Genomic DNA, 25,903 nt, shown 5'->3' with positions numbered 1-25,903 from the left:
ATCATCATGATCCTACCCTCCATAACACCACAGAGGGGAGGTCTAGAATGTAGGCAAGTGTAACGGAACTGACCTATTCTTAATCGGATCACCCGCAAATCATGCCACATCTTCAGCAACATTCCTTCCAGCATCGCTTCCGTCTAGGGAGGGGGAAAGACAAATAAAATTTTTCAGAGGAAATATAGTGAGGAGGAGAAGGGGAAGTGTCAGAGGTGGCGTGCGGGAGTAGAGAAACTATACTATACTCCTATTGCTGACACTTCAATTTTGGTCTGGGACTGGGCTTGGGGCTACAGATATTCGTGGCAGGGAAGACTCCCGCCCGAATATCTTACTCACCAATTTACTGGTGAGGGCCCCACCAAGAGAAAACAGAGGAGGGGGCACTCTCCTCCTGATGGTCACTTGAAACTACCTAGGAATGACATCTAGGAAAAAAGGCGACACACAACAACCCTCCCACAGAGCTGTCTACCGTACTAGTATGTACCACCTATTCTAGTGCCAACTTATAACATCAACCGAAACTATTGCAACGCCCCTTGTCCTAACAACACTTGGGGGTAAATGTATGAACCTCCGGATTCTTCAACTCCGGCGAGTTCAGCGTCTTCAGCGCTTAAATTTAAAGCGGCGCTGCCTTGTAAAGGGAAACTTCCCTTTACAAGGCAGCGCCGCTTTAAATTTAAGCGCTGAAGACGCTAAACTCGCCGGAGTTGAAGAATCCGGAGGTTCATACATTTACCCCTTTGTGTCCAGTATGCTGCACAACTTTGACTTCTAACACTAGGGGGTAGATTTACTAAACTGCAGGCTTGAAAAAAAAAAATGGAGATGTTGCCTATAGCAACCAATCAGATTCTCTTTCTGCAGAATGTACTAAATAAATAACTAAAATCTGGTTGGTTGCTATAGGCAACATCTCCACTTTTTCAAACCCGCAGTTTAGTAAATCTAGCCCTGGATGTAGTGTACTACCCTTTATAAATACCCACAGTTCAAATCAGCCAATCAAAAGAACAACAGACAAAACCATACCATACAAGATGCCAAAAGCCTTCCTTTAATGGGGGCCTGACTAATGAGTACAAGGACACAATAACAATAGTTACTTAGAGGTCTAGGTGAATACTTGCCACAAAAACGGTCACGAGGGAAAGAGAAGTACCAGACCAACCACGGCCTCTAAGCAGTGAAGGTTTGACTGGATGAATGCATGGCAATTTTGCAGAGCATTGGTGCACTTGACCTAATATTAAGCTGTGTGAAAGCAAAATGTACCTTGGTTTTAATTATGTATTTTTCATTTATAGTGTGAAGTATCCAGATCCTTTATTCATATTTGCATGAACACATGTTTATATGTTATATAATGCATAATGCCTGTGATGGTGTGCTCATGGAGCTCCTCGCTTGCTTATAATAACCTAATATTTTACAGTAATTGGGGTGTGTATGTAATAGATCCTAAAGACACATGGGTCAATTTTTTAAAGGGTAAAAAGCCCTATTGCTTTAAAAATAGGCTTTTTGTTCCTCTCGCTGCCAGTAAGATTCGCCAGCTATAGCTTACCGATGTCTTTGTTACGGCACTTAGCAGCCAACCATATGTTGGAAAAATGAAAGAATCTCATTGGTTGCAATGATTACAGCAATCTATAATATAAAAGCCTAGCGGCGTGTGTTAGTCTGTGTGTGAAAAAAACTATTTTCTCAGAAAGGGCTCATCCAATTGACCTGAAATTTGGTATACTGACATTATTTGACAAAAAAATTAGAATAGTGAAGTCAGTTAACTTCCTTCATCCCCCCTTCCCCCCATGGGAGGGGTAGTAAAGGCTAAATTTACGAGTTGAGGGTTCAAACTCATTTTCGTGAGGTAATTTTACCTCATGAACACACGTGTGTATGCATGAGTATCATGCACCTGTTAACTTGTATTTTATATATATATATATATATATATATATGTATATACACACACACACACACACATACATAGGTATATACACACACGCACACCAGTGTCTCTCTCCTGTTACAAGTTTTATAATTACAGTTAAACCCCGAAGATGATGATAATTGCACCCAGCATGCAGGACAATGGTACTGCAGTTACAAATAGATTCTGAGAATTGCACACAGAGCTAGTGCTATGCGATTAGCCAGTATTAAGCACTAAGGGAATTTCCAGGAAAAGACCTTGGAAAAACACTGACTGTTCCCGTAGGGACATTAGGCAGCACATACATAATCTTGTAAATATTCTGTTATTGTGCAGAACATTTTATTATTAAAAAAAAGAAGAAAGAAAGCCGTCTGGGGACCACTACACTTCACACTTCAATGTATATCATTGTTAATACTTTTTTGATGCAATCACACTATATATCATTATTTATAGAATTCCTTGATATGTTTTGCTCATTTGTTTTGTTGTGGGTTATTCCTATTGGTGTCTCAAAGATACATTGAGAGGAGTCTCAACGATTTTCCTTATTCCTTTTTCACAGGTAACTGTTCTCGTCCTATTTGCTCTGGCGTTTTTGGCGTGTGTTGTGTTCTTGGTAGTCTACAAGGTATACAAGTATGATCACGCCTGTCCTGAGGGATTTGTGCTAAAGGTAAGACAAATAAAAACATCTTATGATAATCGCTAATAGTTTGTCCACAGAAATCGTTTTGTGCAGAACCGAGGAGAATGAAAGGAAAATACTAAACAGTGTACACCAAAGAGTTAGTGAATTCCACTCATCATAATGGCCCCTGCTTTGATAGATCTTACACAGTTATTCTGCACATATCACAGCAGGCTATAAGCTGCCATTTGTCAATCATTTTGTCTACATAATTAAGCACAAACTGCAACTAATTAGTTGTTCTGCTTCAAAAAAATATCTCAGTTACAAATCAATCATAGTGTAACACAAAAATTACTCTGCATCCAGATTTTGTTGTTTTAAAGTAAATTTAGTGATGCTTCACAATTTGCTTTACTAATTATATAGTGTACTGCAAGATGTTTTTGTATTACACAAATGGACTTTCTACTACAAAATAGATTTATGTGGTTCAATTTTTAACCACAAAATCAATTTTGATTGTCCCACAGAATAAATTATGTACTTCGAAATGGTTTATGTAACAGAAAATACCATGCTAGCTGTTCTGAAATGCTCTTGTTTTGTTGAATTAATTTTGAGACACAAAATCAAACTTGTATTACAAAACAATGTTTTATGCTACAAAATATTTTTTTATTTTATATACAAAAACAAAAAAACTAAACAATAATCATTTAAATCAGGTGCAGCTTTTACAGTGTAGCAGCGCCGGTGCTAGGGTCCTTGGCGCCCTAGGCACAGTGTGAAAATCGCCACCCCCCCCCCCCCCCCCCCCTTTAAAAATCGCCGCTGTGCTTCCCTCCCCACGTCTTTCTTTAACTTACCTGCATGAAGCTGCTTCTCTCTGCTCTGTCTTCTCCCCTCCACTCACAGACATCATCACGGCCTGTCACTGTCAGTGAGCGGAGGGGAGAAGACAGAGCAGAGAGGAGCAGCTTCATGCAGGTAAGATTCAATAGCCCCTTCCCTCCTCTCCTCCCCGTGGATTTCCGTTTTTTTTTAATTTCGAGGCGCCCTGCAGGTCCCGGCGCCCTAGGCAATTGCCTAACCTTGCCTAATGGGAGCGCCGGGCCTGCAGTGTAGGCAATTAGCAAAACATGACTGCAACATAGGTGAACACCACATGTATTTCATATGTATTAGGTGTTCACAGTGCAATAAAAGCCCATTATTAATATAAAGGATGATATAATTTATCTTTTAAAAAAATCTGAAATAAGAATTACACCTTCCGACACATATGAAATACCCCTGCTCCAGGCTTGCAGCATGCTTATGAACTAGTTGCAGTGCAGGGAGGCAGAATGTCTACTTTAGATGTCATGTTTTGAATGGTTGGCCTGGCAATTCTAACTGTAACCAGAATCTGCAGCTTACATTTATTATTTAATTACATAATTGCGATTATGGAATATTCCTAAATATGACCACTGTGAACTCATCGTTTCTTTACTCCACCTTCATGTGTTTCTTCCAGTTAATGCGGGAAGTCAACAATGCAGACAGGAGTTGTTGAAATATTGATGTAATTATTCAGAGACTGTATGAGTCAGTCTCTGAATAATTTTCTAAATGGCCCACCAGTTGAGCGTTTTTAATTGGCTGATTAAATTGATTGATAAAATCTATTTTGTGGGAAATTGTAGCTATTCTCTATAGTAAGCCTATTATATAGAAATCTCAAGTAATTGGATGTACAAAAATTATTATTATTTAATGACTTATGTCAGAAACTAGTGAATAATGTCGACTTTGTATGTCACCGATCTGCGACTGGGAAACAGTTTTCTGGGAGGTTTTGTGGTTGTGACTTATTTTGTAGACACATTAGATTCTTAGGTTACAAAATAATTTTGTGTTTCCAAAATAGCACTTGTAACTTTGTCATTTCTTTATTATTACATTTTACACAACTGATAGCAACTGCAAAATTATTTTCTTTTCCAAATGATCCCTTTTGTGACAAAATTCATTTTGTGCTGCACAATTCATTTTGTGATATAAAATTCATTTTGTGGCCCAGCTTCAAATTTGTGCACCCAAAGGATAATTATCTTCCTTTCTCGACGCTCCTCGTCTGTCTCCCCCCTCTACCAATCCCTTCACTGGCTCCCCTTCTCCTACAGAATCCTCTTCAAGCTCCTCACTCTTACATACAAGGCCCTCGCCAACTCCACTGCACCGTACATCTCCTCCCTCCTCTCTACTCATGCTCCATCCCGTCCTCTCCGATCTGCCAATGACCGTCGCCTCTCTTCTCCCCTGATCACCTCCTCCCATGCGCATATCCAAGACTTCGCCCGCGCTGCCCCCCTCCACTGGAACAAGCTCCCTCCCTCTATCAGAACCTAACCTAATCTGTCCAGTTTCAAACGGGCTCTAAAAACCCACCTTTTTCTTAAAGCCTTCCAGTCTCCCACTTAACTCCCTACCAGATCTTCTGCCTCTTCCCCTTCACTCCCCCCTTCCCTTATCCTCCTCTCCCTCCCTCGTGTCTCTCTGTCTGTCTACCCCACCCCTTAGATTGTACGCTCCTTTGGTCAGGGTCATCGCTTCTCCTGTTTTCACCACTTTTAACTCTGCTCTCCAGCTACCTTGCCCTCCTCTTCTAGGACCTTTTTCTCCCCGTTCCCTCTTGCTCCCTCCTCTCCACTCTGGGGGTTTTCCCTGCCATCGGTGCCCTCTTGGGCTCCGCTGTATGCGGGACTTTCCCCTCTCCCGCCCCTCTAGCTGTGCTCTGAGCTCACTGAGTTAATGTGCGTTTTGTTTACTGTATCGTGCTGTCTCACCTTTGTATTGTAATTTTGTTTGTCCCTGTACGGCGCTACGGATACCTAGTGGCGCCCTATAAATAAAAATTAACAATTGTGTTCCCTTTTACCGTATTTTGTAATTATTTGCCTGGTAATGTAGACAAAATATATTTTTAAAAAATGGCACTGCATTTAGTAGGTTGAACTAGAGAAATGGTATTGGACAAATAATCAAAATTTTTCAGGCAAAATTATAAAAATGTGGATCTGCCCCTGGAAATCAAGGATGTTTGGTAGCTAGGCTTTGTATTTAAGGTGTTTTATGAATGGAGTGGAAGCAAACAATAGACATTGTAAACAGAGTTTACCGTATTGATCCCTTTAAGACATCAATTACAAAAAATTATGTGATCCATTAAAAATAGAACATGCTCCATTTTTAGTGCGTTTTTCAGTGCTTGGGTAAGAATGGATCTAACAAGCAAAACATGTTCATAATGCACTAAAAAGAAACTTGAAGGGGAAATTGTGGAAATATGTTAGAGTTATGCTTCATCAATGTCTTCTGTGTCATGTAACTCCACCATACACTAGAAAATCACAAATTGGATATAAACAGCAGCTTCAGGGTAATGCCTGGAAAAAGACGGACTTCACGCTAATGATAGTCAGAAACACATTAACTGAATTTCCTCAAATGATTTGTGCAGTTAAGATCCATAAATCATGTTGCTTAGAGATGATGGTACTAAATTTAACTTCACCGCACCAATATGCCACCTGTTTTTCACAGACCCCCTTTTCCTCTAGAAGTGTACTATTTTTTATTTTTGTTACATTTTAGAGTTTGGCCATAAGAAAAATTGTCAGTAAGATTTTATGGTTGGGATCCCTGTGCACAGGTATGTCAGGTTCTTTCAATAGCATTGATGAGGATGTGATGGTGTTTCCTTGAAGTCTATTGTGCATTCAGGGAGATATTCTTTTTCTTCTCTTAATGAATAGCAGCATGTGTTTCTGGCTATTATACACTGGTATTGTTAAAGGTTGTGACTAAGCACTAATTAGAAGCAAACTCCAGCTAGAACCTTCTCCCCAAGTAATAAATTAGCATTTGCTCCATGCATAGTCCCTACACAGCGCAGGAGACGCTCAGTCCCACCCAAATATGCTTTGTCATGGTCTACCAGGCTCACAGCCAGGAGACGTCGTATGTCAGTGGATCAGTTGTCAGTTTTAAAGTGATTGGACAAGTCAACACAACCTACTTGAGGGGAGGTAGGATCAGGAAAAATGTTTCTATCTGGAGATCTCTTCCAATACAGCCTTCTGTATGTTCTTTTTTTTCCACTTGTACCACTGTTTGACTTTATAAGCCGTTTTAGACTACGTTGACTCACCAATTCAACATGTATGACCCCAAATGATTATACCTGCACAAACTATGGCCATCGAAATTCCTCTGCATTTATTTGGTTTGAATCCTAGCTTTGTTGTGTGTCCTTTAATTGACTGGTCTGCCTTCATGCTCATTGACTGTATGAACTATCTGAAGGCGTCTGCTAAATATTAAGCAAAATATAAAAGTGAGTATAAGATAATGGTTATTTATAGAACACAGTGTTTACATAGACTATATTTTTCTTGTGATATAAAATATATTAGGATTAAATTATATATATTACATTTTTGTTGTTTTTAGAATACTGAAAGAATATTTCTATTTTATCTTTCTTGCTCTCTCTGTTTAATGGGGTCCGCTCTTCTGTGCCAAGGTAGTTCTTTGTTAGTCCTGTTAAGTATAACGGACGTTCCCAGCTCAAGTTCTCTCCCTAGTCGGTGCCATGCAGTGTGGCCCTTGAGAGTGAAGTAACTATATTGAGAAGCAGAACAGAGAGGGAGAAAGTTGAAGAGTGCCAGAGAGGTGAAAATGTCACTTCCTAAGTTGGTAAATCAAGGTACTGAGAAATATGATTTTGCTAAGCTGACGCCATCTTGTTGCCTTATAGTCATTTTATTCTCTTATAGCTTAAAAACAATTAGATACAGCTAGTTTGTAGGAGCAATTCATTATTTTCTAGAACCATACTTATGACCTTGGATATAGCAGGTGTAAGATAAAACCAACACCCCCTGTTTAGGGAGTATTCTATGAAAATGTTTAAATATATATCGCAAGATCTAAGTAAAGAAACATGAGTGGTTAAAACCTTTTGGGGTGTAGTTTTCTGTAATACGTGATTTTGTACTATAAAGACACGAGCCTGTAACTAATAAATTAGAGAGCTAATTGCACACGCAGAACTTGCAGTGTCTTTTATTCTCCCGGCTGATGAGCTCATAACTGATAAACTGACACTTACAGGTGAACAATCTGATTTAGATTCGACAGCATAAAAGGTGGATATATGGGCCTTCGGCCAATGGGAATATCCTGTGAAGCAGAGTATCAGGGATCCAGCCACACCAGGGAGTAACTAGAATGTTTGGTGTCCAATCTGCATTTAACTTCCTGGTGGGAGGAGTCTACAATTACAAAGTAGGTAGCTCATTAAGCTTCCGACAGACACCACAGAGGGGAGAATGAGCTGGGTGGCAGCTAATTGTACATAGGAGCCCCTCACCTGCCGGACCCCGTAGTAGTTGCTGCCCAAGTTACAAAGTTAGTAAGACAGGTCAGTCAAAGTCAACCTTTCATAAACTTTAACTGTATTGATGCAGAGGAAGGTAAAACAAAACCTCTATTTGACAGTTATCAGTTTAACCTCAGAGGGAAAAATTTCCTTCCTGAACCCAAAAATATTAAAATCTGACAAATTCCCTGTCGCATTTATACCCATAAAGTACACATACTATTACATGTAAGGAAGGCAGGCAATTCGTTTGAAAATTCAGTTAGTGAATTTGCCATCACTATCCCCATGTAGTAAGGAATTCCACAGCTTAATAACACTTATTATTAAATAATACATTTTATTGACTTATATTTAAACAGACATGAAAGCTTTGAGTCAGGGGTGCAGCACTCTGTCACTGGGCCCCATAGCAATGTTTTTGGTGAGGCGCGCAATGCGGTCCATCCACCTGCAGCCCCTCACTGCCTTTCGGAGCATGCGTGTGGTACGAAGTGGGCTTCACTTCACATGCTCTTAGAGGACTGTGGGTTGCAGGTAATACTGCAACTACTGATTAAATTGTGTACGGTGGCAACGGGCCACTCCTCACCCCGCTGCTGTATACACTAACAGGGGCAACTCTGCCTCTGTCTGAGGTAGCCTTCCAGGTACATGTACAACAGGTTGGGAACCAAGGATGTAGGAGACAGAAAGCTAAGGTTTGGGAGAGGAGGTTAGTGGACAATTTCAGAATAGAAGAAAAAGATTACACATGTTGGAATAGGAAGAGAACAATTATGGATGGCTCTGTAGGATATATATTTTTTAATTTTATTGTTAATGGCAGGAGGGGCATAAGTGTGTCAGAAACTTACCTCGATCGCAGCCGCTGCTCCGTGCTTCCGGCCGGAGACGGCTGCGATCATGTGATCTGGAGGCGGGGAATTTGAAACTCCCCTCCCATTTCTCCTCGCTCTGACACACTAGCTGTGTCAGAGCAACGAGTTACTCCTCAATGTCTGGTTTCCCTCCGTGTACCTGTGCTGCAATTGCTTTTTCCCCTGTGCATGACCGCTGCTTTGCTGACTACCCTACTGTTTTTGCTCCTTGGCGTATCCGACCCAGCTAACCACTTTGATCATTCTATTGTCTGCTCCTTGGTGTATCTGACCCGGCTGAACCTGTGTACCAATTCGGCTTTCCTAGCCCTCTCTGCGGCTTGCTCATAGGTGCTTTCTGCGGTGCTTTCGAGATTCCATCCGGTGACTCTCCCATCTGTGGCTGCCTCAGCGTGTCCGAACCGGAACCTCGCTGACCCGTTAGCTGAAATAGTAGCAATGAAGCAAAAGTGCTAACAGTCCCATCCAGCCCTTCCACCTCTGGGCCTGTCCGCTGAATCTTTCACCTCCTGTTCTCCATCTATTACGTCAGGGGGCCAACCCAGGGGTCGCGACCTGCAGTCCTCGGGCAGCCAAATCCATCCCACCTTGCGGCGGTTCTTGGTGAAGAGTGGGAGGTCCGTTAGACTCCACGCCCTGGGAATGCCAGTTTCAACACTGACTAATAGGCGTCTCTCGGGAGACGTAACAGAGAGCATGTGAGATGAGTCTGGCAGCAGCATTCTTAATAAAGTAGTGACTGTCTGTGAAGGTGCGGGTCAGATAAGAGGTGTACTATGGTAAGGACAAAGCGTATGGTAGAAGTGTTGCAAAGGTAAAAAAAACCAGCAAGCTTTGGTCACTGATATGAGGAGTGAAGGAGAGTTGAAGATTACACTTTCATAGTGAGCCTGGGATGAGGATAGGATGACGGAATCCTTCTTGAGTTCTCCATCAAAAGCATTAGGTGGCGGAAACATTATACCAATTCTGTTTTTAGTGAGTTTTATGAAGGGATGAGGCATTCAGTAACATCAATAAAGTGAGGATTAGGTAGATACATTTGAGTATCAGCAGTGAAGACATGGTATCAGAAGCCATAGGTCTTTATCAGTTGATTAAAGGAAGACATGTAGAATCAGAACAGTAAGGAGCTTAGTGTAGATCCATGAGCTACCCGTGGCAACCGCATTTCAGAAAGAACTGTTTGAGTATTGAGATGGGCTGTAGCTTACAAGGCAGGTGGATCAAGAAAGTGTTTAATATAGGGTATAGTAGTGCATGCTTTAGCTACTAAGGAAATGTATCAGTGAGGAAAATAGATGGGTTAAATATTCTGCTAGTGGGGAAGAGGAGTGGACTTCTGAGGGAACAGGCGATAGCCAGAATGTAAATTCCTCATCTGTTACAGCGGTGAAAGGTGAAACAGGGATCGAGGTGTAGTTGGAGAGTGAGGTGGAGGGCCTGAGCACTGATGCAAGGAAATGCCATTTCTTATTACATCAGTCCAGCCTGCTAAGTGGTTGGCAATATCTTGAGTTGTAAAGGAGTCAGTGGGAGCTGAACTTTCTGATTGAAGTCAGAACATATCGATCTCCCGTTTTCTTTTTCATGTGCTCAGTAATTGCCCTTTTTGACTCCCAGTTTTAGACTTCGTGCACTTAACATTAGAAAACATTGATGTCCACCAGTATTTGTTGACCTGCTATAGCATTGCCTGAAAGTGTGTTCTTGAGGTTTCAAAAGTTCTTTATGTTCCGTAGAATTAATATGACTACCCCACTAGGGGTTTCTATTGTGAACCTCTGTTGGGGATAAAGGAAATCTGAAGTGCATTTTATTACATGGAGAATAACACAGCGTGCTCTAGAAATTAGCTCAAAGCAATGTCTGAATTACACCTGGATATGAAAACGATATCATGATGTGCTGGTCTCGCGGTTAATAGAGACATTTGTGTTGACTCCAGTAATTAAATAAAATGGTTTCTGGAACAAAAGGAAACCATTTCTATTTAGGGAAATGGAAAGAACATGACATTTCTGAAACAGCAGAGAAAATGTGAGGGGGCCGAGGCTGCTCTAGAAATACTTAAAGGGAAACGAGACCAAATAAACACATTTATTTAAAAACAGATCTATTCATGTGTGTGTGGATGTAATGAATCCTTATTTTATACTGATATACCAATGTGCTATAGCTGCCTTTTTTTTGGCTTGGAGAAGCCATGTAAATATTAAGTGTTACTATGCTGCATACACTAATGGATATACATGGTCTGCATGTCATTGTCTAAAGGATCAGCTAAACTCAAGTGAAGGTGCACCAGATTTTCATTTTCAACAGTGTCTATATAGATAGTCAGTCATGCCACGCCCAACGCGTTTGTCATCTGACAAGACCAGGGAGATAGCCAGAAGTGCTGGAAGCATGTAATATAACCCTGGCTTTCTCTTAAGCCCTACTGAACTCCTGAAGGTGGAATCAAGTTCTTTTGTGACGGATTATTTTCCATTTCCAACTGGTTGTCCGTTTCTACTTTCCTACCTCTTGCAGGACAACACCACAGCGCCTCCACTGAGCTTTATCTGAGACGCCCTACTGAGTACTGAGCTGATGGAGGGTGTAGTCACAAACCTTTTCAAATCTGTTAGGGGGAGGATCCCAAACTTCAGATCGCAAACTAATGCTGTGCTACCCAGTCTGCAATCACTATAACTAAGTATATAAATATATATATGAAAATTATAAAACTTATACATCCAAAACATAGTGAGTCTATATTATATCAATCAATCCAAAAAAATGTGAATCTCACATCACTTATTTAGGTTTTGAAGGCAAGAAAGGATCCAGTATAGTTTGCGTACTGATAATCTCAAACAATCTATCCCGGCGATGTTTTATTAACTTCAATTTAAGGCTTTATGAACCTGAATTATGTCATTTTTGAAGGGGTGTAGGGATACTATGATCATCCAATTTATTTTTAATATTGCATACATGTTTGCCAATGTTTCCCAACATTACATTCAAGCTCATATAGAACATGTGTTGATTACCAATGTAAATAGCCTAGTAGATCTCTATGTATTTGTTACGAGCCGCGGCGGTACTCGCCGCTGCCGCTGCCGCGACTGGACTCCCCGACGTCCCGGCCGTCATCTTGATGACCGGGATGTCACTTCCGGCCGCAACGGTCGGACACTTCCCCCTCAGCGCCGCGTCCCAGCAACGAAAGAAAGCCGGGCGCGTGCGCAAATCAACTCCACTAGCCTGCGGGCTAATTAATGAATATAATCTAAACATATGCAGAAGGCTGTGTATACTTCAGAGCCAGGCTCTGATTGGCTGCTTGTAGTATTTAAGGCAGGGAGGGCTTAGCCTCCCTGCCGGTTATAGCTTCCAGACTTCTGTGTTGCTGCCTGCTGCTGTGCTGTTGGTGTTTAACCTTTGGACCTCCGTTTGCCGTGTATGACCCCTGCCTGTACCTTGGATTTGTCTTTTTGCCTGTGCCCTTGACCTTCTGGCTTGAACCTCTGATACTGCTGATTTGCTCGTGACCCCAACCCCGACCCCTGGAGTGTTTTCTGACGACTCTATCTAGCAAGTGACCTCTGACCTCGGCCTGTTCTTTGGATACACTCTCTGCAATAACCCTCTGCTCCTGGGTTCTCCACAGCTGGTACACATCACACGACCCTCTGTAGTCTGCGGCCAAGTCTGTCCCCACCACTAGGGGCTCCAGTGAACACCAGACTGTCAGAGCAGACTCCGGGTGTTGTCGTACTAGCTGGAGAGGGGTTCCTGACAGTATTACTATAGTTAGAAAAAGTTTAGTTTTACAGATTTTACATTGATTACAAATATAGTATGTTTGATCTATCTAGTCAATCAGAAGCATCTGCCTGTCACAGGCAGACCTGCCCTCACTAACACAATCATATGAGCAGACAGGCAACTACTTCCCGCAAGATGCGCATATCTACGGATGTGCTCTGTGCTGCATTCTGATGATCTGATTGCCAAAGTTTTGTTCTAGCCCCGCCCACATCAGAACTGGGGCCTTGGGGTGTGTAGCATTTAAAGCGGTGCTTGGTACTCATGTTTATAAACAAAGCACGTGTCAAGTTATATCATACTGGTGCAGTTATTTCACTCTGTTGAAGTTAATTGCCAAACGTGGTGTTCAGTTTATCAGCACCAGAAAGCACAGCCCTTACTGCTTTACCATAGTTATAGGCTTTACTAAATGTTATCATACCATGGTTACAAGCATATACTTTCTAGACAGTGTCATGCTTGTCATGACAGACTGCAGGCTGAATTTAGTAATATATTCCCACAAAGGTGTGTTTCTGGTAGAATCCCACACAACGGCGATGTGTTCTGATTAAGCAGACTATGTTTGATGTAACTGCACCAGACTCATTATATCCAATAGACAGAATGAAGAAAACACCTAAAGCATCAGCTGCAACAAAGGAAATGGTTTATTTTACCTCTGTAAATGAGCTGTAAAAGTATTAAAATGGATTTGCTTAAATTAATTAGAGCTGTTCACTGACCCAAGTGTTTTGGTTTTGGATCTGGATTAACTTCGTATTTTTGGATCCCGATTTTTTTCTAAAATCCTTTTTTTTTTTTTTGCTAAAATCACATTTTTGCTTCCCCCCTACATTATTATTAACCTCAATAACACTAATTTCAAGTCATTTGCAGTCAATTTTGACCACATCACAGGTCACAATATTAATTTCATACACTTTCAAACAAAGACTGCAGATTTAGAAATCCAAGCCTGCCAGACCTATTAATTCTTTCTATTTCAGAAATGACAATTAGCAATGGAGCTCTCCTGAATTTCACTGTAGACTTTGAAGAACACTGCTACCCCTCCTCTTTCTTTTCTACCTATGACGCTGCCCAACTGCTCTACAGACTGCCAAGAACTGTGCTACCCCTTCTGTGTCCTCTGTGAAAAGGCGCTGGATCGCTGTGGAGGGCAGTACTTATAGAATCCAGAACTTGTAAGATCCGTCGACGTAACAATGACATTTCGCCTCGTTTTCGAATGCGAGGGCGCGCGAAAGTACCGAGCCGGCTCGGCACTCGGATCTGCTAAGTTTGGGTGTGTTCGGTTCTCGGAGAACCAAGCCTGAGCATTTCTAGCTTAAATCTATATTACCGTTTCTAAATGTTCCACCTTTGGATATTCAAATTCTTACCTGAGGGTAAATTTATCAAGCAGCGGGTTTGAAAAAAAATGGAGTTGTTGTATATAGCAATTAATCCCATTCTAGTTATCACCTATTTAGTACATTCTACAAAATGACAGCTGGAATCTGGTTGCTATAGGAAACACCTCCATTTTTTTTCAAATCCGCAACTTGACAAGTTTACCCCTTGGACTCCAAGATAGGAGTACTGAAGTCAATCAGGAGTCTGTTAATACCCCCCACATTTGCATTGTATACACTATTCACAAGAGGTTTCAAAGTGGCTTGCAGAGAGTCCATGACGGATGTTGCTGTAACTATGCGTTGTGTCAATGTAGGCAACACCCAGTTCTCAGTGTGGAAACATAAGCCTCAAGAGATCAACCAACGAAGACACATTTTCTGATTTGCAGCATTTAAGGTTATTGATGAACATTGTATTTAAGTGCACTAAACCACAGAAACTAACCAGAAGTTACCTTTAAATCGGTCTACTGCATTCCTCTCAACAGTCTTGATTTAAGTCTCAATTCTAATGTTCTGTCCTAATTCTGTCCCTCTACCAATTACAGCACTGCTAAATCATTTATTGACAGAGGAAACACAATATGATACAAAACAATGTACCTCCCTCCTGCTGGTACTGTATGAGCAGGGCAGGATATGTGTGAGTGTGAATAAGTAACCTCTCTATCATTGCCATGTAAGATTGTACTTGGTCTGCAACAATGTTTAGGCAGATGGCACGTGTCAAAGTAACATCCACATGAATGCTAGGACCTAAGAACATTGCACAGAGCATCACATTGCTTTCATCCCAGAGTGCACCCTAGCGCCATCTCTTTCCCAGGTAAATGACTCACACGCACCTGTCGTCCACATGATGTAAAAAAAACGAGATTCATAAGAAAATGGGTACAATGGGTCCATGAGCACCAGAACTGGACCATTGCGCCATGGTCCAGTTCTGGTGCTCATGTAACCATTGTAGGCACTTTCGGCGGTGGACAGGCGGTCAGCAAGGGCACTTTGACCGGTCTGCGACTATGCAGACCCATACCCAGCAAGCTGTGATGCACTGTGTGTTCTGTCACCTATCCTTTATGCTACAGTAGCTATTCTGTAGGATTGGAGCAGATGGGCCAGCCTTCGCTCCCCACGCTAATCAATGAGCTTTGGGCTCCCATGACCCTGTTGCTGGTTCACCATCTGAACTTAATTAGTCCACTTTTGGAAGGTGCTAACCACTGCACACCTGGTACACCTCACAAGACCTGCCGTTTTGAAGATGCTCTGACCCAGTCGTCTAGCCATCACAATTTGGCCCTTGTCAAAGTCGCTCAGTTCCTTACACTTGCCCATTTTTCCAGCTTCCAACGCATCAACCTCAAGAACTGACCAGGGCCATCTTTTCCATTGGGCACGATGAGCAGGTGCCTGGGGGCCCCATGGGCAAGGGGGCCCCATAGGCAGGGCTCTTAATTAGAATAAATAATCCTGCAAAACAAAAAACCTGCAAAAAAACCTTCAAGGGTCACTGAGCAAGTACATCTATCTCTATATATCTATATCTGTATACATCTATATCTATATATGTAGGGGCCCCGGTGCACTGCTTTGCCCGGGGGCCCATAATGTTGTTAAGATGGCCCTGGAACTGACTGTTCACTTGCTGACTAATATATTCCATCCCTTGACAGGTGCTATTGTAGTGAGATAATCAGTGTTATTCACTTTACTTGTCAGTGGTTTCAATGTTGTGGTTGAAAGGTTTATATAACACACATATGTCCTGCTCTGGAAAGTCTAAAAATCAGGAAAGAGGAGTGTTTATGTAGTGTTAGAATATGTAGCTCTTTTTAATATATTCTTTTCTTCTTTTTTTTTTTTAAAACAGTATCTCTGGTCTATACAGGGGTTATTGCCCATAGTTTAAGGCGTGTTAGACAGGGGTGTTTTGGCTGAGATTGTGAAGACTGCAGTGGCAGAGCAGAGATGACAGCCATCAATATTTTCTTTCTTTTCTGACTGGGCTCTGCAGAGATTGCAGTAAACATTTTAATTTACTGTGCTTAAAACAGCAGCATTATATTTTAGGCAACACACGCATGCCAGGTTTTCCTTAAGACAGCCGTTAATCCCCCTTGGCCTTAAATAAATTATAGGAATTATAATTTTAGCGAAAAAAGCACAGGTTCAAGCATGCCAATTCAAACAAACCCATCTGATCATTCTCACAATGTCTCTTCCCTTTGCTACAAAATATTTGCAGCTCAGTTGCCTAAATAAACAACTCTGAATTTGAAAGCTTTTGATTCCAGACATCTGAAGAATGATCCTGGTAAAATATTCAGCTCACAGCCTGACAATTGTTGCCTCTTCAGTAATTGGATCCCAAGAGTTTAGTTCAGCATCCGCAGCAAAGACCTTAGTTCTGGGTCCTGAGTGGCAGTCCAGAAGATCACAGGCTGCTCTTCAGAGTGAGAGGCAGCAATCACATCATCTAAACAGGGATACATACCAGCAACTATAGTGGCAGGACTATCCTGGTATAAAATTGTACGCAGGAAAGTAATATACTTGTATCGCTCATTCTTTTAGACAGACATCCGTCAACACCCCTCTTTGCCTCCCTATTACTATAATAGTTACCCTCTTACAGTGCTGGATATTCTGTGGGATATATTCGGATTGGTTGGCTAAGTTGACCCTTGTGTCATTATCTGACCCACACAAGGGCTATGATGGAGCCGATAGATAGGGAATTTGTAAATAATGCTGCAATATCAGCCTTGGGCTAGGTACACACGGAAGAATTTTCTGTCCTGCGTGTTATCTACAATGATTTTACTAATGACTGAAGATCCGTTCGCTCAGTCGATTCATCCATACTGACATGATTTACCTTCAGATCTCTGCTCTTCATCTGGTCCTCTAGTCGTTTAGAGAATGACAGCACAATAGTCACTCATTCATTCATTCCTGTTACACTGATTAAAACCTCCTTGTTATCGTTATCCACATGTCCTAACAAATTTCATTACCTTCTGTGACTCTGAAAATAAACATTCAGTCTCAGAATGAACAAACTGTTCCATCTACAGTACCTGTATGTGCATTGCCGGCATTGGCTGCAACGACTGCAAGTCTGTAACCTCTATGGAGTTATCATGATCGTGAGTGCATACACACTACATGCTCGGAAGGTGATTGGAATGAGATTAATAAACAGTACGACCAACCAAATGAAACGACAGTCAGCAAATTGGAATGAATTTTGTTCATTGTGTGATGATACCAGTGCCGGATTGAGGGAATGGAGGCCCCTGGGCTAAGGGGGCCTCCATTCCCCCATGAGGGCCCCCCGGTGATCCGAGCTGCCCGCTCCCCCCCGGCACTAACCTCCTTCCCCAGCGCGCTGTGCGCTCTTTACTGAGGAGATCTCGTGAGAGTGAGACTCACGAGATCTCCTCAGTAAGGAGACTACAGCGCGCCGGGGAAGGACTGCAGGGAAAGTGCTCAGCAGCACTGATTGGGCTGGGGGCGCCCCCGACCGATCAATACTGCTGCTGAGCACTTTCAAGAGCCCCCTGCTGTAGCCCAGTTAGCCCTATGGTCAATCGGGCCCTGGATGATACATACTATTGCGATATGTGTCCGAGCGGTTGGTTATCGGCCCGATGATTGGCTGAAAAACCTCCATCGTGTACCTCGCATTAGGATTTTACTAGGGAGGATCTGTTTTGTATGGAGGGGGTAGGGCTGTGTTGTGTTGAAGTACAGATAGAGGCAGAGAAATGTGCAGGGGGGGTGGGGTTAAATGAGCTGGAGGATGTGTTTCATTTAGACTCAAGGTGCCTGTTTGTTCTGCCCAGTGTTATTCTCTCTTTGCAAATCTATTGTGTACTACAAATGAATATACTGATTAATAATCATTTCTCAATATTAACCCCCAGTTTCCTATTAAATGTATTTTGAACAATAATAAATGAAATAAAGAAAAGTAATTACAAATAAGTACCTTATGACATAATTTGGGTCTGGGATGATGTAGGTTAAGGACTCCTGTTCTAAAGTATAATTGATTAAATAACTTGCATATGGTGTTTCTAGCTCTGCGGGTTGGCAGCATGTGCTATTTTCAGTGCGTGTCCACTAAATGCTTCCTAACACTCCAATCAATCAATGACGGCTCAGATGTCTTTGCAAGGGCAGAGTCTAATTAATCAAATTTCTAAAAGTAATGAAGCCTATGTATGAAGCCTATTATCGGGAGCCCTGTAGGTAACCGATAGCAGTAAGTTTGCATGAGATTCAGGATATCAGAATATAGACAAAAGGTATCAGCTTCTTGGACAATAAGATACACCACACGGCCAGAAATATTGAAGCAATGGTCCTCCACCTATAGTATGTTTTCCTAGGACATCAGCTGGTGCTTTGCTGATACACACAGTAAATAAATCATTGCTGTTGATATACATAGATACATGCAAGAATCTTGAATTAAACAAGTTCTTCTTATTCAATAAGCATAAGTCTATACTGAACACCTTTCTGGACAGCATGTGCTCACGTCTATTCCACAGATTTTGATTTGACATTTTCCATTTTCTTGGTGGAGTATTTTATAAGGTCCCCCCTATTTTATTTGTAAACAAAATGAGGACATATGAGTGGCCCGGTCCTTTAAAGTCACTATTTTGCTCTTTTAACCAGCAAAATACAGGGCACAGATTGTAAGAATGAGCCATCACTTATCCAGTGATGGTCAATGAACGTGATCATGACTTAAGTGGAGCTCTAAAATAAAAAATACCAAGTACTCACATGGAAAGAGGCTTCTGGACCGGGCATGAAGGAATAACAAGAGCAATAAATTGTCTATCTGGATGTACTCAGTCAAACGTGAGCTTGTATCCAGATGTCGATGAAGCATCATTTGTATGTGAAACTCCTTGTGTTGCCCTTCATATAACAGTGATGTGTATTTCTGCTAGCCAGCATCATCGAGTCCTACACACTATAGTGTGACATTTCTTTATACCAACACCTGTTACCTAGCAACCTCATTCTCTCTGGACCACTATTGTGTTTATATCTCAGTTGTCGCTATTGTGGTGGAAGAACACCAAAACAATCTAGTAAGTAGTCAGAATGATACTTTTATCAACCAAACATAATATAAATCTATAAACAAAATAAATTATTTATTTTGGAGCCATCAAACAGTATATTTAATTTAAAGTCAGATTAGCTTCCCTCTAACAGCAGTTTAAATGGTTTTGAAATAATTTGTTTATATATGTATAATTATTATTATTATTATTATTATACAGATGCACTACATCAAACTTCAGCTTCCCTTAACAGTACACTTGTCATGTAATAGAAGCTAAAAAAAATAAAATAATCTTATACCAGTGACAGGCAACCTGATGCACACTTCAGGGGCCATACAAGTCTTAATATCAGAACAATAGAAGAAGCACCTATCTGTAATAACAAACATAAGACAGACAATAAAGCAGGAAGGAGCTGGGGGGCCACAGGTAAAGGCTCAGAGCTGCATGGGGCCCTAGGGCTAGTTGTTACCCATCACTGTCTAATACTGTACACATACTGTATATCAGGTACATTTGAAACCAGCTCATGTCAAAGTCCTCTAGTTTATATATATTAAGCTTACCTCCCAACATTTTAAAAAGCAAAACTGGGACTCAAATAAGCTCCTCCCATGATCCGCCAAACCATGGCTACATCACTTTCACATTATGTGAGGCCACACATCTTTCTGGGTCTGCGAATCAAGATAGTCCCGCTTAAATAGGGACTGTTGAGCGGTATGGGAGTAACATTAGAAGTATTATTAGTATTCAATGTTTTAAGATACATAACTTCTTTTACTATTACCATAACGAAGGCAAATATAAACGTATATTTAATTATTCCTTTCACTATGCTATCCTCATTGGTGGAAGCGTTTATTTTTTTATTTTTTCACAATGTCCATTAGACTTCCTGATAATTGGAGATACGAGAGTGGTTTTATCGCACATTTACTATATTGGATAAAGTACCCTATTGTCACTGCAGTGGGAATGGGGCACTTGCCTTGTGCCGCCCCCCCCACCCGGGGCACATGGCAAGTGCCTCGTCTAAGCATACACCAGCCACCTACACAGTGCCCCAGTGCCAGTATTCTATCTAGACTCTCTGTATGATCTACCGTACATGTATCTTACATGTTTACTCATCATATATATGTGCCAGAATAAACAGAAGCCATAAGACCACCATTGTCAGTATATTAGGCAGCGGCATAACTCCTGTACAGACTCCAAAGCATCAGACCACAACCACTGCTAAGTAGGATATTAATTAGTTCAGATATTTTAAGTGTTGGTGTCTGAACACTGTGTTCTAATTAGACATTTTAAAATACATAGTTAACTATGTGTAGAACATATAATACTGTGTACTTCCTGTTTTATACCAAATGCTGTAAAAGGGGAAACCATTTTATCTTATTAGGTAAAATGTGACCTATTTCTCCAAAGAAATCCAATTTTATTTTGTTATTTTAATGGGGATGTATTATTAAGTTTCTATTTATACCATCTCTCTTTGCCATGACTGTGTGTTCTATTATGATGGGGTTTTTTCTTCTCATGGGGCAGCTTTTAAAATCACTATTTAGCCTTTGACACATTTCCTGTAACTCTCCCAAAATGTAGGACTCAGGACAGTCTACACGAGTATAACAAAAGGGGCTGACTGCAGAGTAGCCATTGTTTTCCTTACCAATAAATTATCAAGTTATATTCAGAGCGGATATAAGAATACAAGTTAACCCATGCATGATACTCATGCATTCTAGTCAAATCAAGCTACTTAAGGTGTTAGAAAGGTTCTTGTCATGCATTTGGGCCATAGCCCAGGCCTCCTCAGGGGAAGAGCGTTACTTCCCGACGCAAGCGCCCTTTTTTAACGTGGTTTTGTCCACGTCACCACCTCATCATTCTTCTCCATCACCTCATCCTTCATTTTCATCGCCACATCTATCCAGATGTCTATCCAGACACAGGGATCTCTCTCAGCGGTCCTGAGTATCACACTCCTCTCGCTCTGTCACCCCCGGCAACCACCAACCACTCCCCACTGTCACCCCCGGCAACCACCAACCACTCCCAACTGTCACTTCTCCTTCAAGAAATATATATATATTTTTTTTAAATCTTTATAAACACTTAACAATTAACAAAATTAACAAATTAAAAACATCTTAGTATACCAAATTTCAGCCCTTTCTGAGGTTTTTTCCCCACACACACTAAGAATTTAGTAGGTCAGTGTATAACTCCGCCCAGCAGGTGGCTCTGCAGCTTGGTTTTATTTTTTTTCACACATAGACTAACACACGCCGCTTGGCTTATATATATTAGATAAAATGGTGCCAGGTTATCTAATGAGGTTGCTTGGTTACCACTTCTGCATACCCGTTAGAAAATATATTCGATAAGTTCTCTGTAATTTTTAAATTTTCTACGTCTACAAATTAGCTTGTTCAGGCTGTGAAATAAATGGTAGCTCACAAATTAACTCTCTTTTTCACTCTGTGATCAACTCTTTTGCCAAAGTTCATTTCTCTCTAAGTGGGGATAAAAGGTCTATTTGACAAACCTCATTTTTTGGTGATTTAAGCTTTGCAGTTCACCTAATCCACTAAAAAGGTAAATTGCCAGGTAAATCTCCACTTTAAAATAAATTTAAAAAATCGCCATACACCTAAAGATAGCATAACTTCTCTGCATTTTGATGTGTAGAGCAATGGGAATCTATTAAAGGGGAATTTGAAAAATCTGCATGGACATCTCCACAAATAATCCCACCGAGATGTTCTGAAAATGAGTGTATGTTATTTATAATATTATTTTTTAGAACTGCAATCCTTCTCTGCCACAGACTTTGCTTCCTTTTTCTACTTTCTCATTCTTTCCTCTCCCCATCGCCCTGCCAACTGCATCCCATCCCTTCTCACCTCCTTCTCTCCCTCTCCCTACTGCTTGCTCCCACCTTGCACACCTCTTTAATCTGTCACTCTCCGCTGGCATTGTCCCTTCTTCTGTCAAACACGCCCTCATCTCCCCCATTCTTAAGAACTCAACCTTGACCCCACCAGTCTCGCTAACTACCACCCTATTTCACTTCACCCCTATGCCTCCAAACTACTCACGAATTGTCTGCACCTGCCTCACCAGTCACCTCTCTGTTAACTCTCTCATCGACCCCCTCCAATCTGGATTCTGTCCCCTTAACTCCACTGAAACCACCCTGGCCAAATCCAGGGGTCACTTCTCCCTGCTCATTCTCTTGCACCTCTGCAGCCTTACACACTCCTTATGCAGACCCTCCTTATGCAGACCCTTCTTTCTCTCTGCATCCCTGGTAATGTCCTCACATGATTCACCTTATACCTTGCCAACCGCTCCTTCTCTATTTACACTGCTGACCCTTTCTCACCACCCTCCACGTTGGGAGTCCCTTAGGACTCTATTCTCAGCCCTCTTTTCTTAGTGTATACTACCTTTCTAGGCAATCTCATCTCTTCCTTTGGTCTCCAGTACCACATCTACACCAATGACATTCAACTCTACATCTCATATTCTTCCCCCCCACCCTCCTCCTCTCTCGTGTTGACTGACTTTCCACCACAGCCTCGTGGATGACTTCACGTTTTCTCAAAATCAACATTACGAAAACTGAACTCATTGTTTTCCATTCTAAATCTTCACCCCATCTTGATCTCTCCTGTTCCCCCAACTCCACTGCCTGGGGGTAACCTTCAACACCTTTTACCCCACACATTTAATCCCTTGCCCAATCCTGTTGCTTTCAACTATGGAATATTGCCCGCATCCAACCCTTCCTTTCTCAGGATGTCGCCAAAACCCTTATCCACTCACTCTTTCCCATCTTAATTGCTGTAACCTCCTCAACGGGCTCCCTCCCTTCCATCTTGCCCTCCTTTGCTCTATTCTCAATGCGGCAGCAAGGCTCATCTTTCTTTCACGACGCTCCTCCTCTCCTTCGCCTTACACTGGCTCCCTTTCCACTACAGAATCCTCTTGAAACTCTTTCCTACAATCTTATTTGTTGGTCTTATATGTCACTGTATAATATCAGAGCCCTACTGTCAATCACGTGACATGATCCTCTCACATTACAAAAGCTAGCGCCAAGAAAGTAACATGAGATCACTGGGGGATGTCATTGGGAGTTGGTCCAGAAGTCTGAGAATGGGCAAAGAGGCGGCAGACAACCCCTGGGGGTAAATGTATCAAGCTGAGAGTTTACGGTGGGTTTGAAGAGTGGAAAAGTTTCCTACAGTAACCAGATTCTAGTTATCATTTATTTAGTACATTCTACAAAATGATAGCTAGAATCCGATTGGTTGCCATAGGCAAAATCTCCACTTTTCAAACCCGTCGGAAACTCTCATCTTGATATATTTACCCCCTGAAATTTGCTCATTGCCTGAATAGAATAAAGCTAGTTCATGTTTTTTCTTGTACTAGCATAATTAAGCAACAAAAATATTGGTGGTTACTGTGCCTTTAAATATACCTAAATTGTAGACAACTCTTAACTCAATGGAAGCATATTTTGTAAATAAAAAAATGAACCATGTGTTATGAAGCCATTTCACAAATAACTTGGCTCTCAGTTGAAAAAGGTTAGGATTTCTTGAAGTATCTAACTGTACAACTTCAGTCCACCGATTCATTTCCTCTTTATCTGTTTACAGAACAATCGATGTATTCCAGCGGCTCTTGAAAACTACTACACTGAACAAGATCAGAGCGCTCAGGGGAAGTTTTACACAGTCATCAATCACTACAACCTTGCCAAGCAAACCATCACACGCTCCGTATCCCCATGGATGACTGTTCTATCAGAAGAGAAGCTGTCCGAGCAGGAGACAGAGGCATCCCAGAAGTCGGCTTAGCTGCCCAGGCACATTCCTTTTTTTCTCAATGTTAAGTGAACTCAAAAAAAGAACTTTAAAATCACATTTAACTGCTCTGCCTCGCTGGCAGTCAAGTAGTTAAGGTTAATTTAGAAATTACTTGTATTTATGTTTTAAAACGCAAAACAAAAAGCACGCTTCTGTTTAATGGTATCGCTGTGCATACATACCTGTACAGATCATACATCAACAGCTGGCAAAGAAATAACTTTATAACGAGAGCTTGCTCATTTTCTTTTTTAAAGATTTGAATTAATGTGGATGACTTGGTTGGCACCAGGTTGTCTTTAGGTGAAATATCAGTTCATAGGGTAAATATTTGCAGCAGAACATGTCAAAACTAAGTGCAAAACTGTTATTTACTTTTCATCCAGTTCATGGCTTAAGATAACAAAAATCTCTAATGGACTAAATGAAAACAAAATATTGGTAAGATCATGTGATGTCAAGAGGCCTATCTTGTTAGTTTGCTTAAAGTGGGACATCCCCCCCCCCCAAGTACACAAAAACCCAAACACTTATTTTTGTGAATATGACAAATGGGTATTTTATACATGGTATATTTTATACATCAGTTCCCTTCTATGATGATACAAATGCATTGCTGAGATAGTCTTTTTTTTTTTTTTAATACGCATTATATCTTGGCATGTAAATGATTCAAAACAATTAACATATCCTGTTGCTAAAAGTGCAGTTTATTGAGCGAAGTTGGCGACTTGTGTTGTGGGATAGACTATCATTAGAAGCAACGTTAAACCTGTTTGTTTTGGGGGGAAAAGATATGTTCTGACATTGAAGATAAAGCATTTATACATAATACAATTTTCACTTAAGCAAAACTACAGAAAGATGCCACTTTGTCATGCAGTGGATGAATGGATGTAAGCCGATCCGTGTAACATGAAGGACGGGATGAAACCAATGTTCTGTGTTTGCAATAAGAAATACATATTTGAAATGTAAAACAATGGATATTTTTGGATGTTTTTTTTTTTTTATACTTAAAGTGAAGTAGCAAGAAAATTTCACATGTGGGTGGTGGTTGTGATTGTAGATAAGAGCTGTGTTGCTGGTTATTATAATTTAAGTAAATGGTTTAATGATCACTAAGAGTTTTGAGATTTACTGCGTCATTTAACAGGTCTGAAATTGAATGTTTTACTATTTATTCTTTCTGTACACAGTGCAGGAACTAGATCCTGGGTAATTCTGTCTTACCTGGGGAGGATGTATGTGTGTGTGGGGGTTGTACTAGTCAACACTGAATTGGCTCTTCGATTTTACTTAATTGAATGGTATGACCAATTTTAAGGAAGTCTTTATTTGTATCATCTTTCTTCCGATTAAACTTAATTACACTTCTATTAGAAGCATCATCTCTAGTGGTTATATTTTTACATTTTTGGATTGTGTTTTTAATCATGCATTGTATACCTATGGTGATAAAAATATATCAAATTAGTAGGATAAGTCCTACAAATCCTACTCTATTTTTTTTTTAATGTCATGCTTTTAAAGAGGGCTTTAAAGGGTATCTTATGTGGGCTGCATTCATGAGAACACAGATTAATTCATTGAGAACAACTACATCATGAATATTAATCAGGCAGTGCTTCAGTGAGGTCAAACTAGCAAATTGATTGGTTGCTTACTGGTTTCAGCCCACCAAATTGACCATTATGGTAAAAGGACGTCTCAATAAAGTTATTATAGCATCGCTTAACCATGGATTTAAAACAGTTTTCTTAAAATCTATAAATCACAGAATGAATCTATAT

General features: G+C 41.0%; 1 protein-coding gene across 2 annotated transcripts in view; it reads left to right on the top strand.

Annotated features, from left to right (window-relative positions):
- The window catches only part of NSG1 (neuronal vesicle trafficking associated 1), a 47,681-nt gene extending 22,186 nt beyond the window's left edge, over positions 1-25,495 (top strand). For both annotated transcript variants that reach the window (XM_075194654.1, XM_075194655.1), the window contains exons 4-5: positions 2,517-2,627; positions 23,901-25,495. In XM_075194654.1, coding sequence (XP_075050755.1) covers positions 2,517-2,627; positions 23,901-24,101 — 312 coding nt within the window. In that variant the 3' untranslated portion in view covers positions 24,102-25,495. The remainder of the gene's footprint in view (positions 1-2,516; positions 2,628-23,900) is intronic.
- Positions 25,496-25,903: the final 408 nt, after the last annotated feature.

The sequence above is a fragment of the Mixophyes fleayi genome, chromosome 1 (assembly GCF_038048845.1).
Source record: "Mixophyes fleayi isolate aMixFle1 chromosome 1, aMixFle1.hap1, whole genome shotgun sequence".
Taxonomy (NCBI): Eukaryota; Metazoa; Chordata; class Amphibia; order Anura; family Limnodynastidae; genus Mixophyes; species Mixophyes fleayi.
Note: the sequence above shows the minus strand (reverse complement) of the source record. Positions and strands in the feature narration are given on the sequence as shown.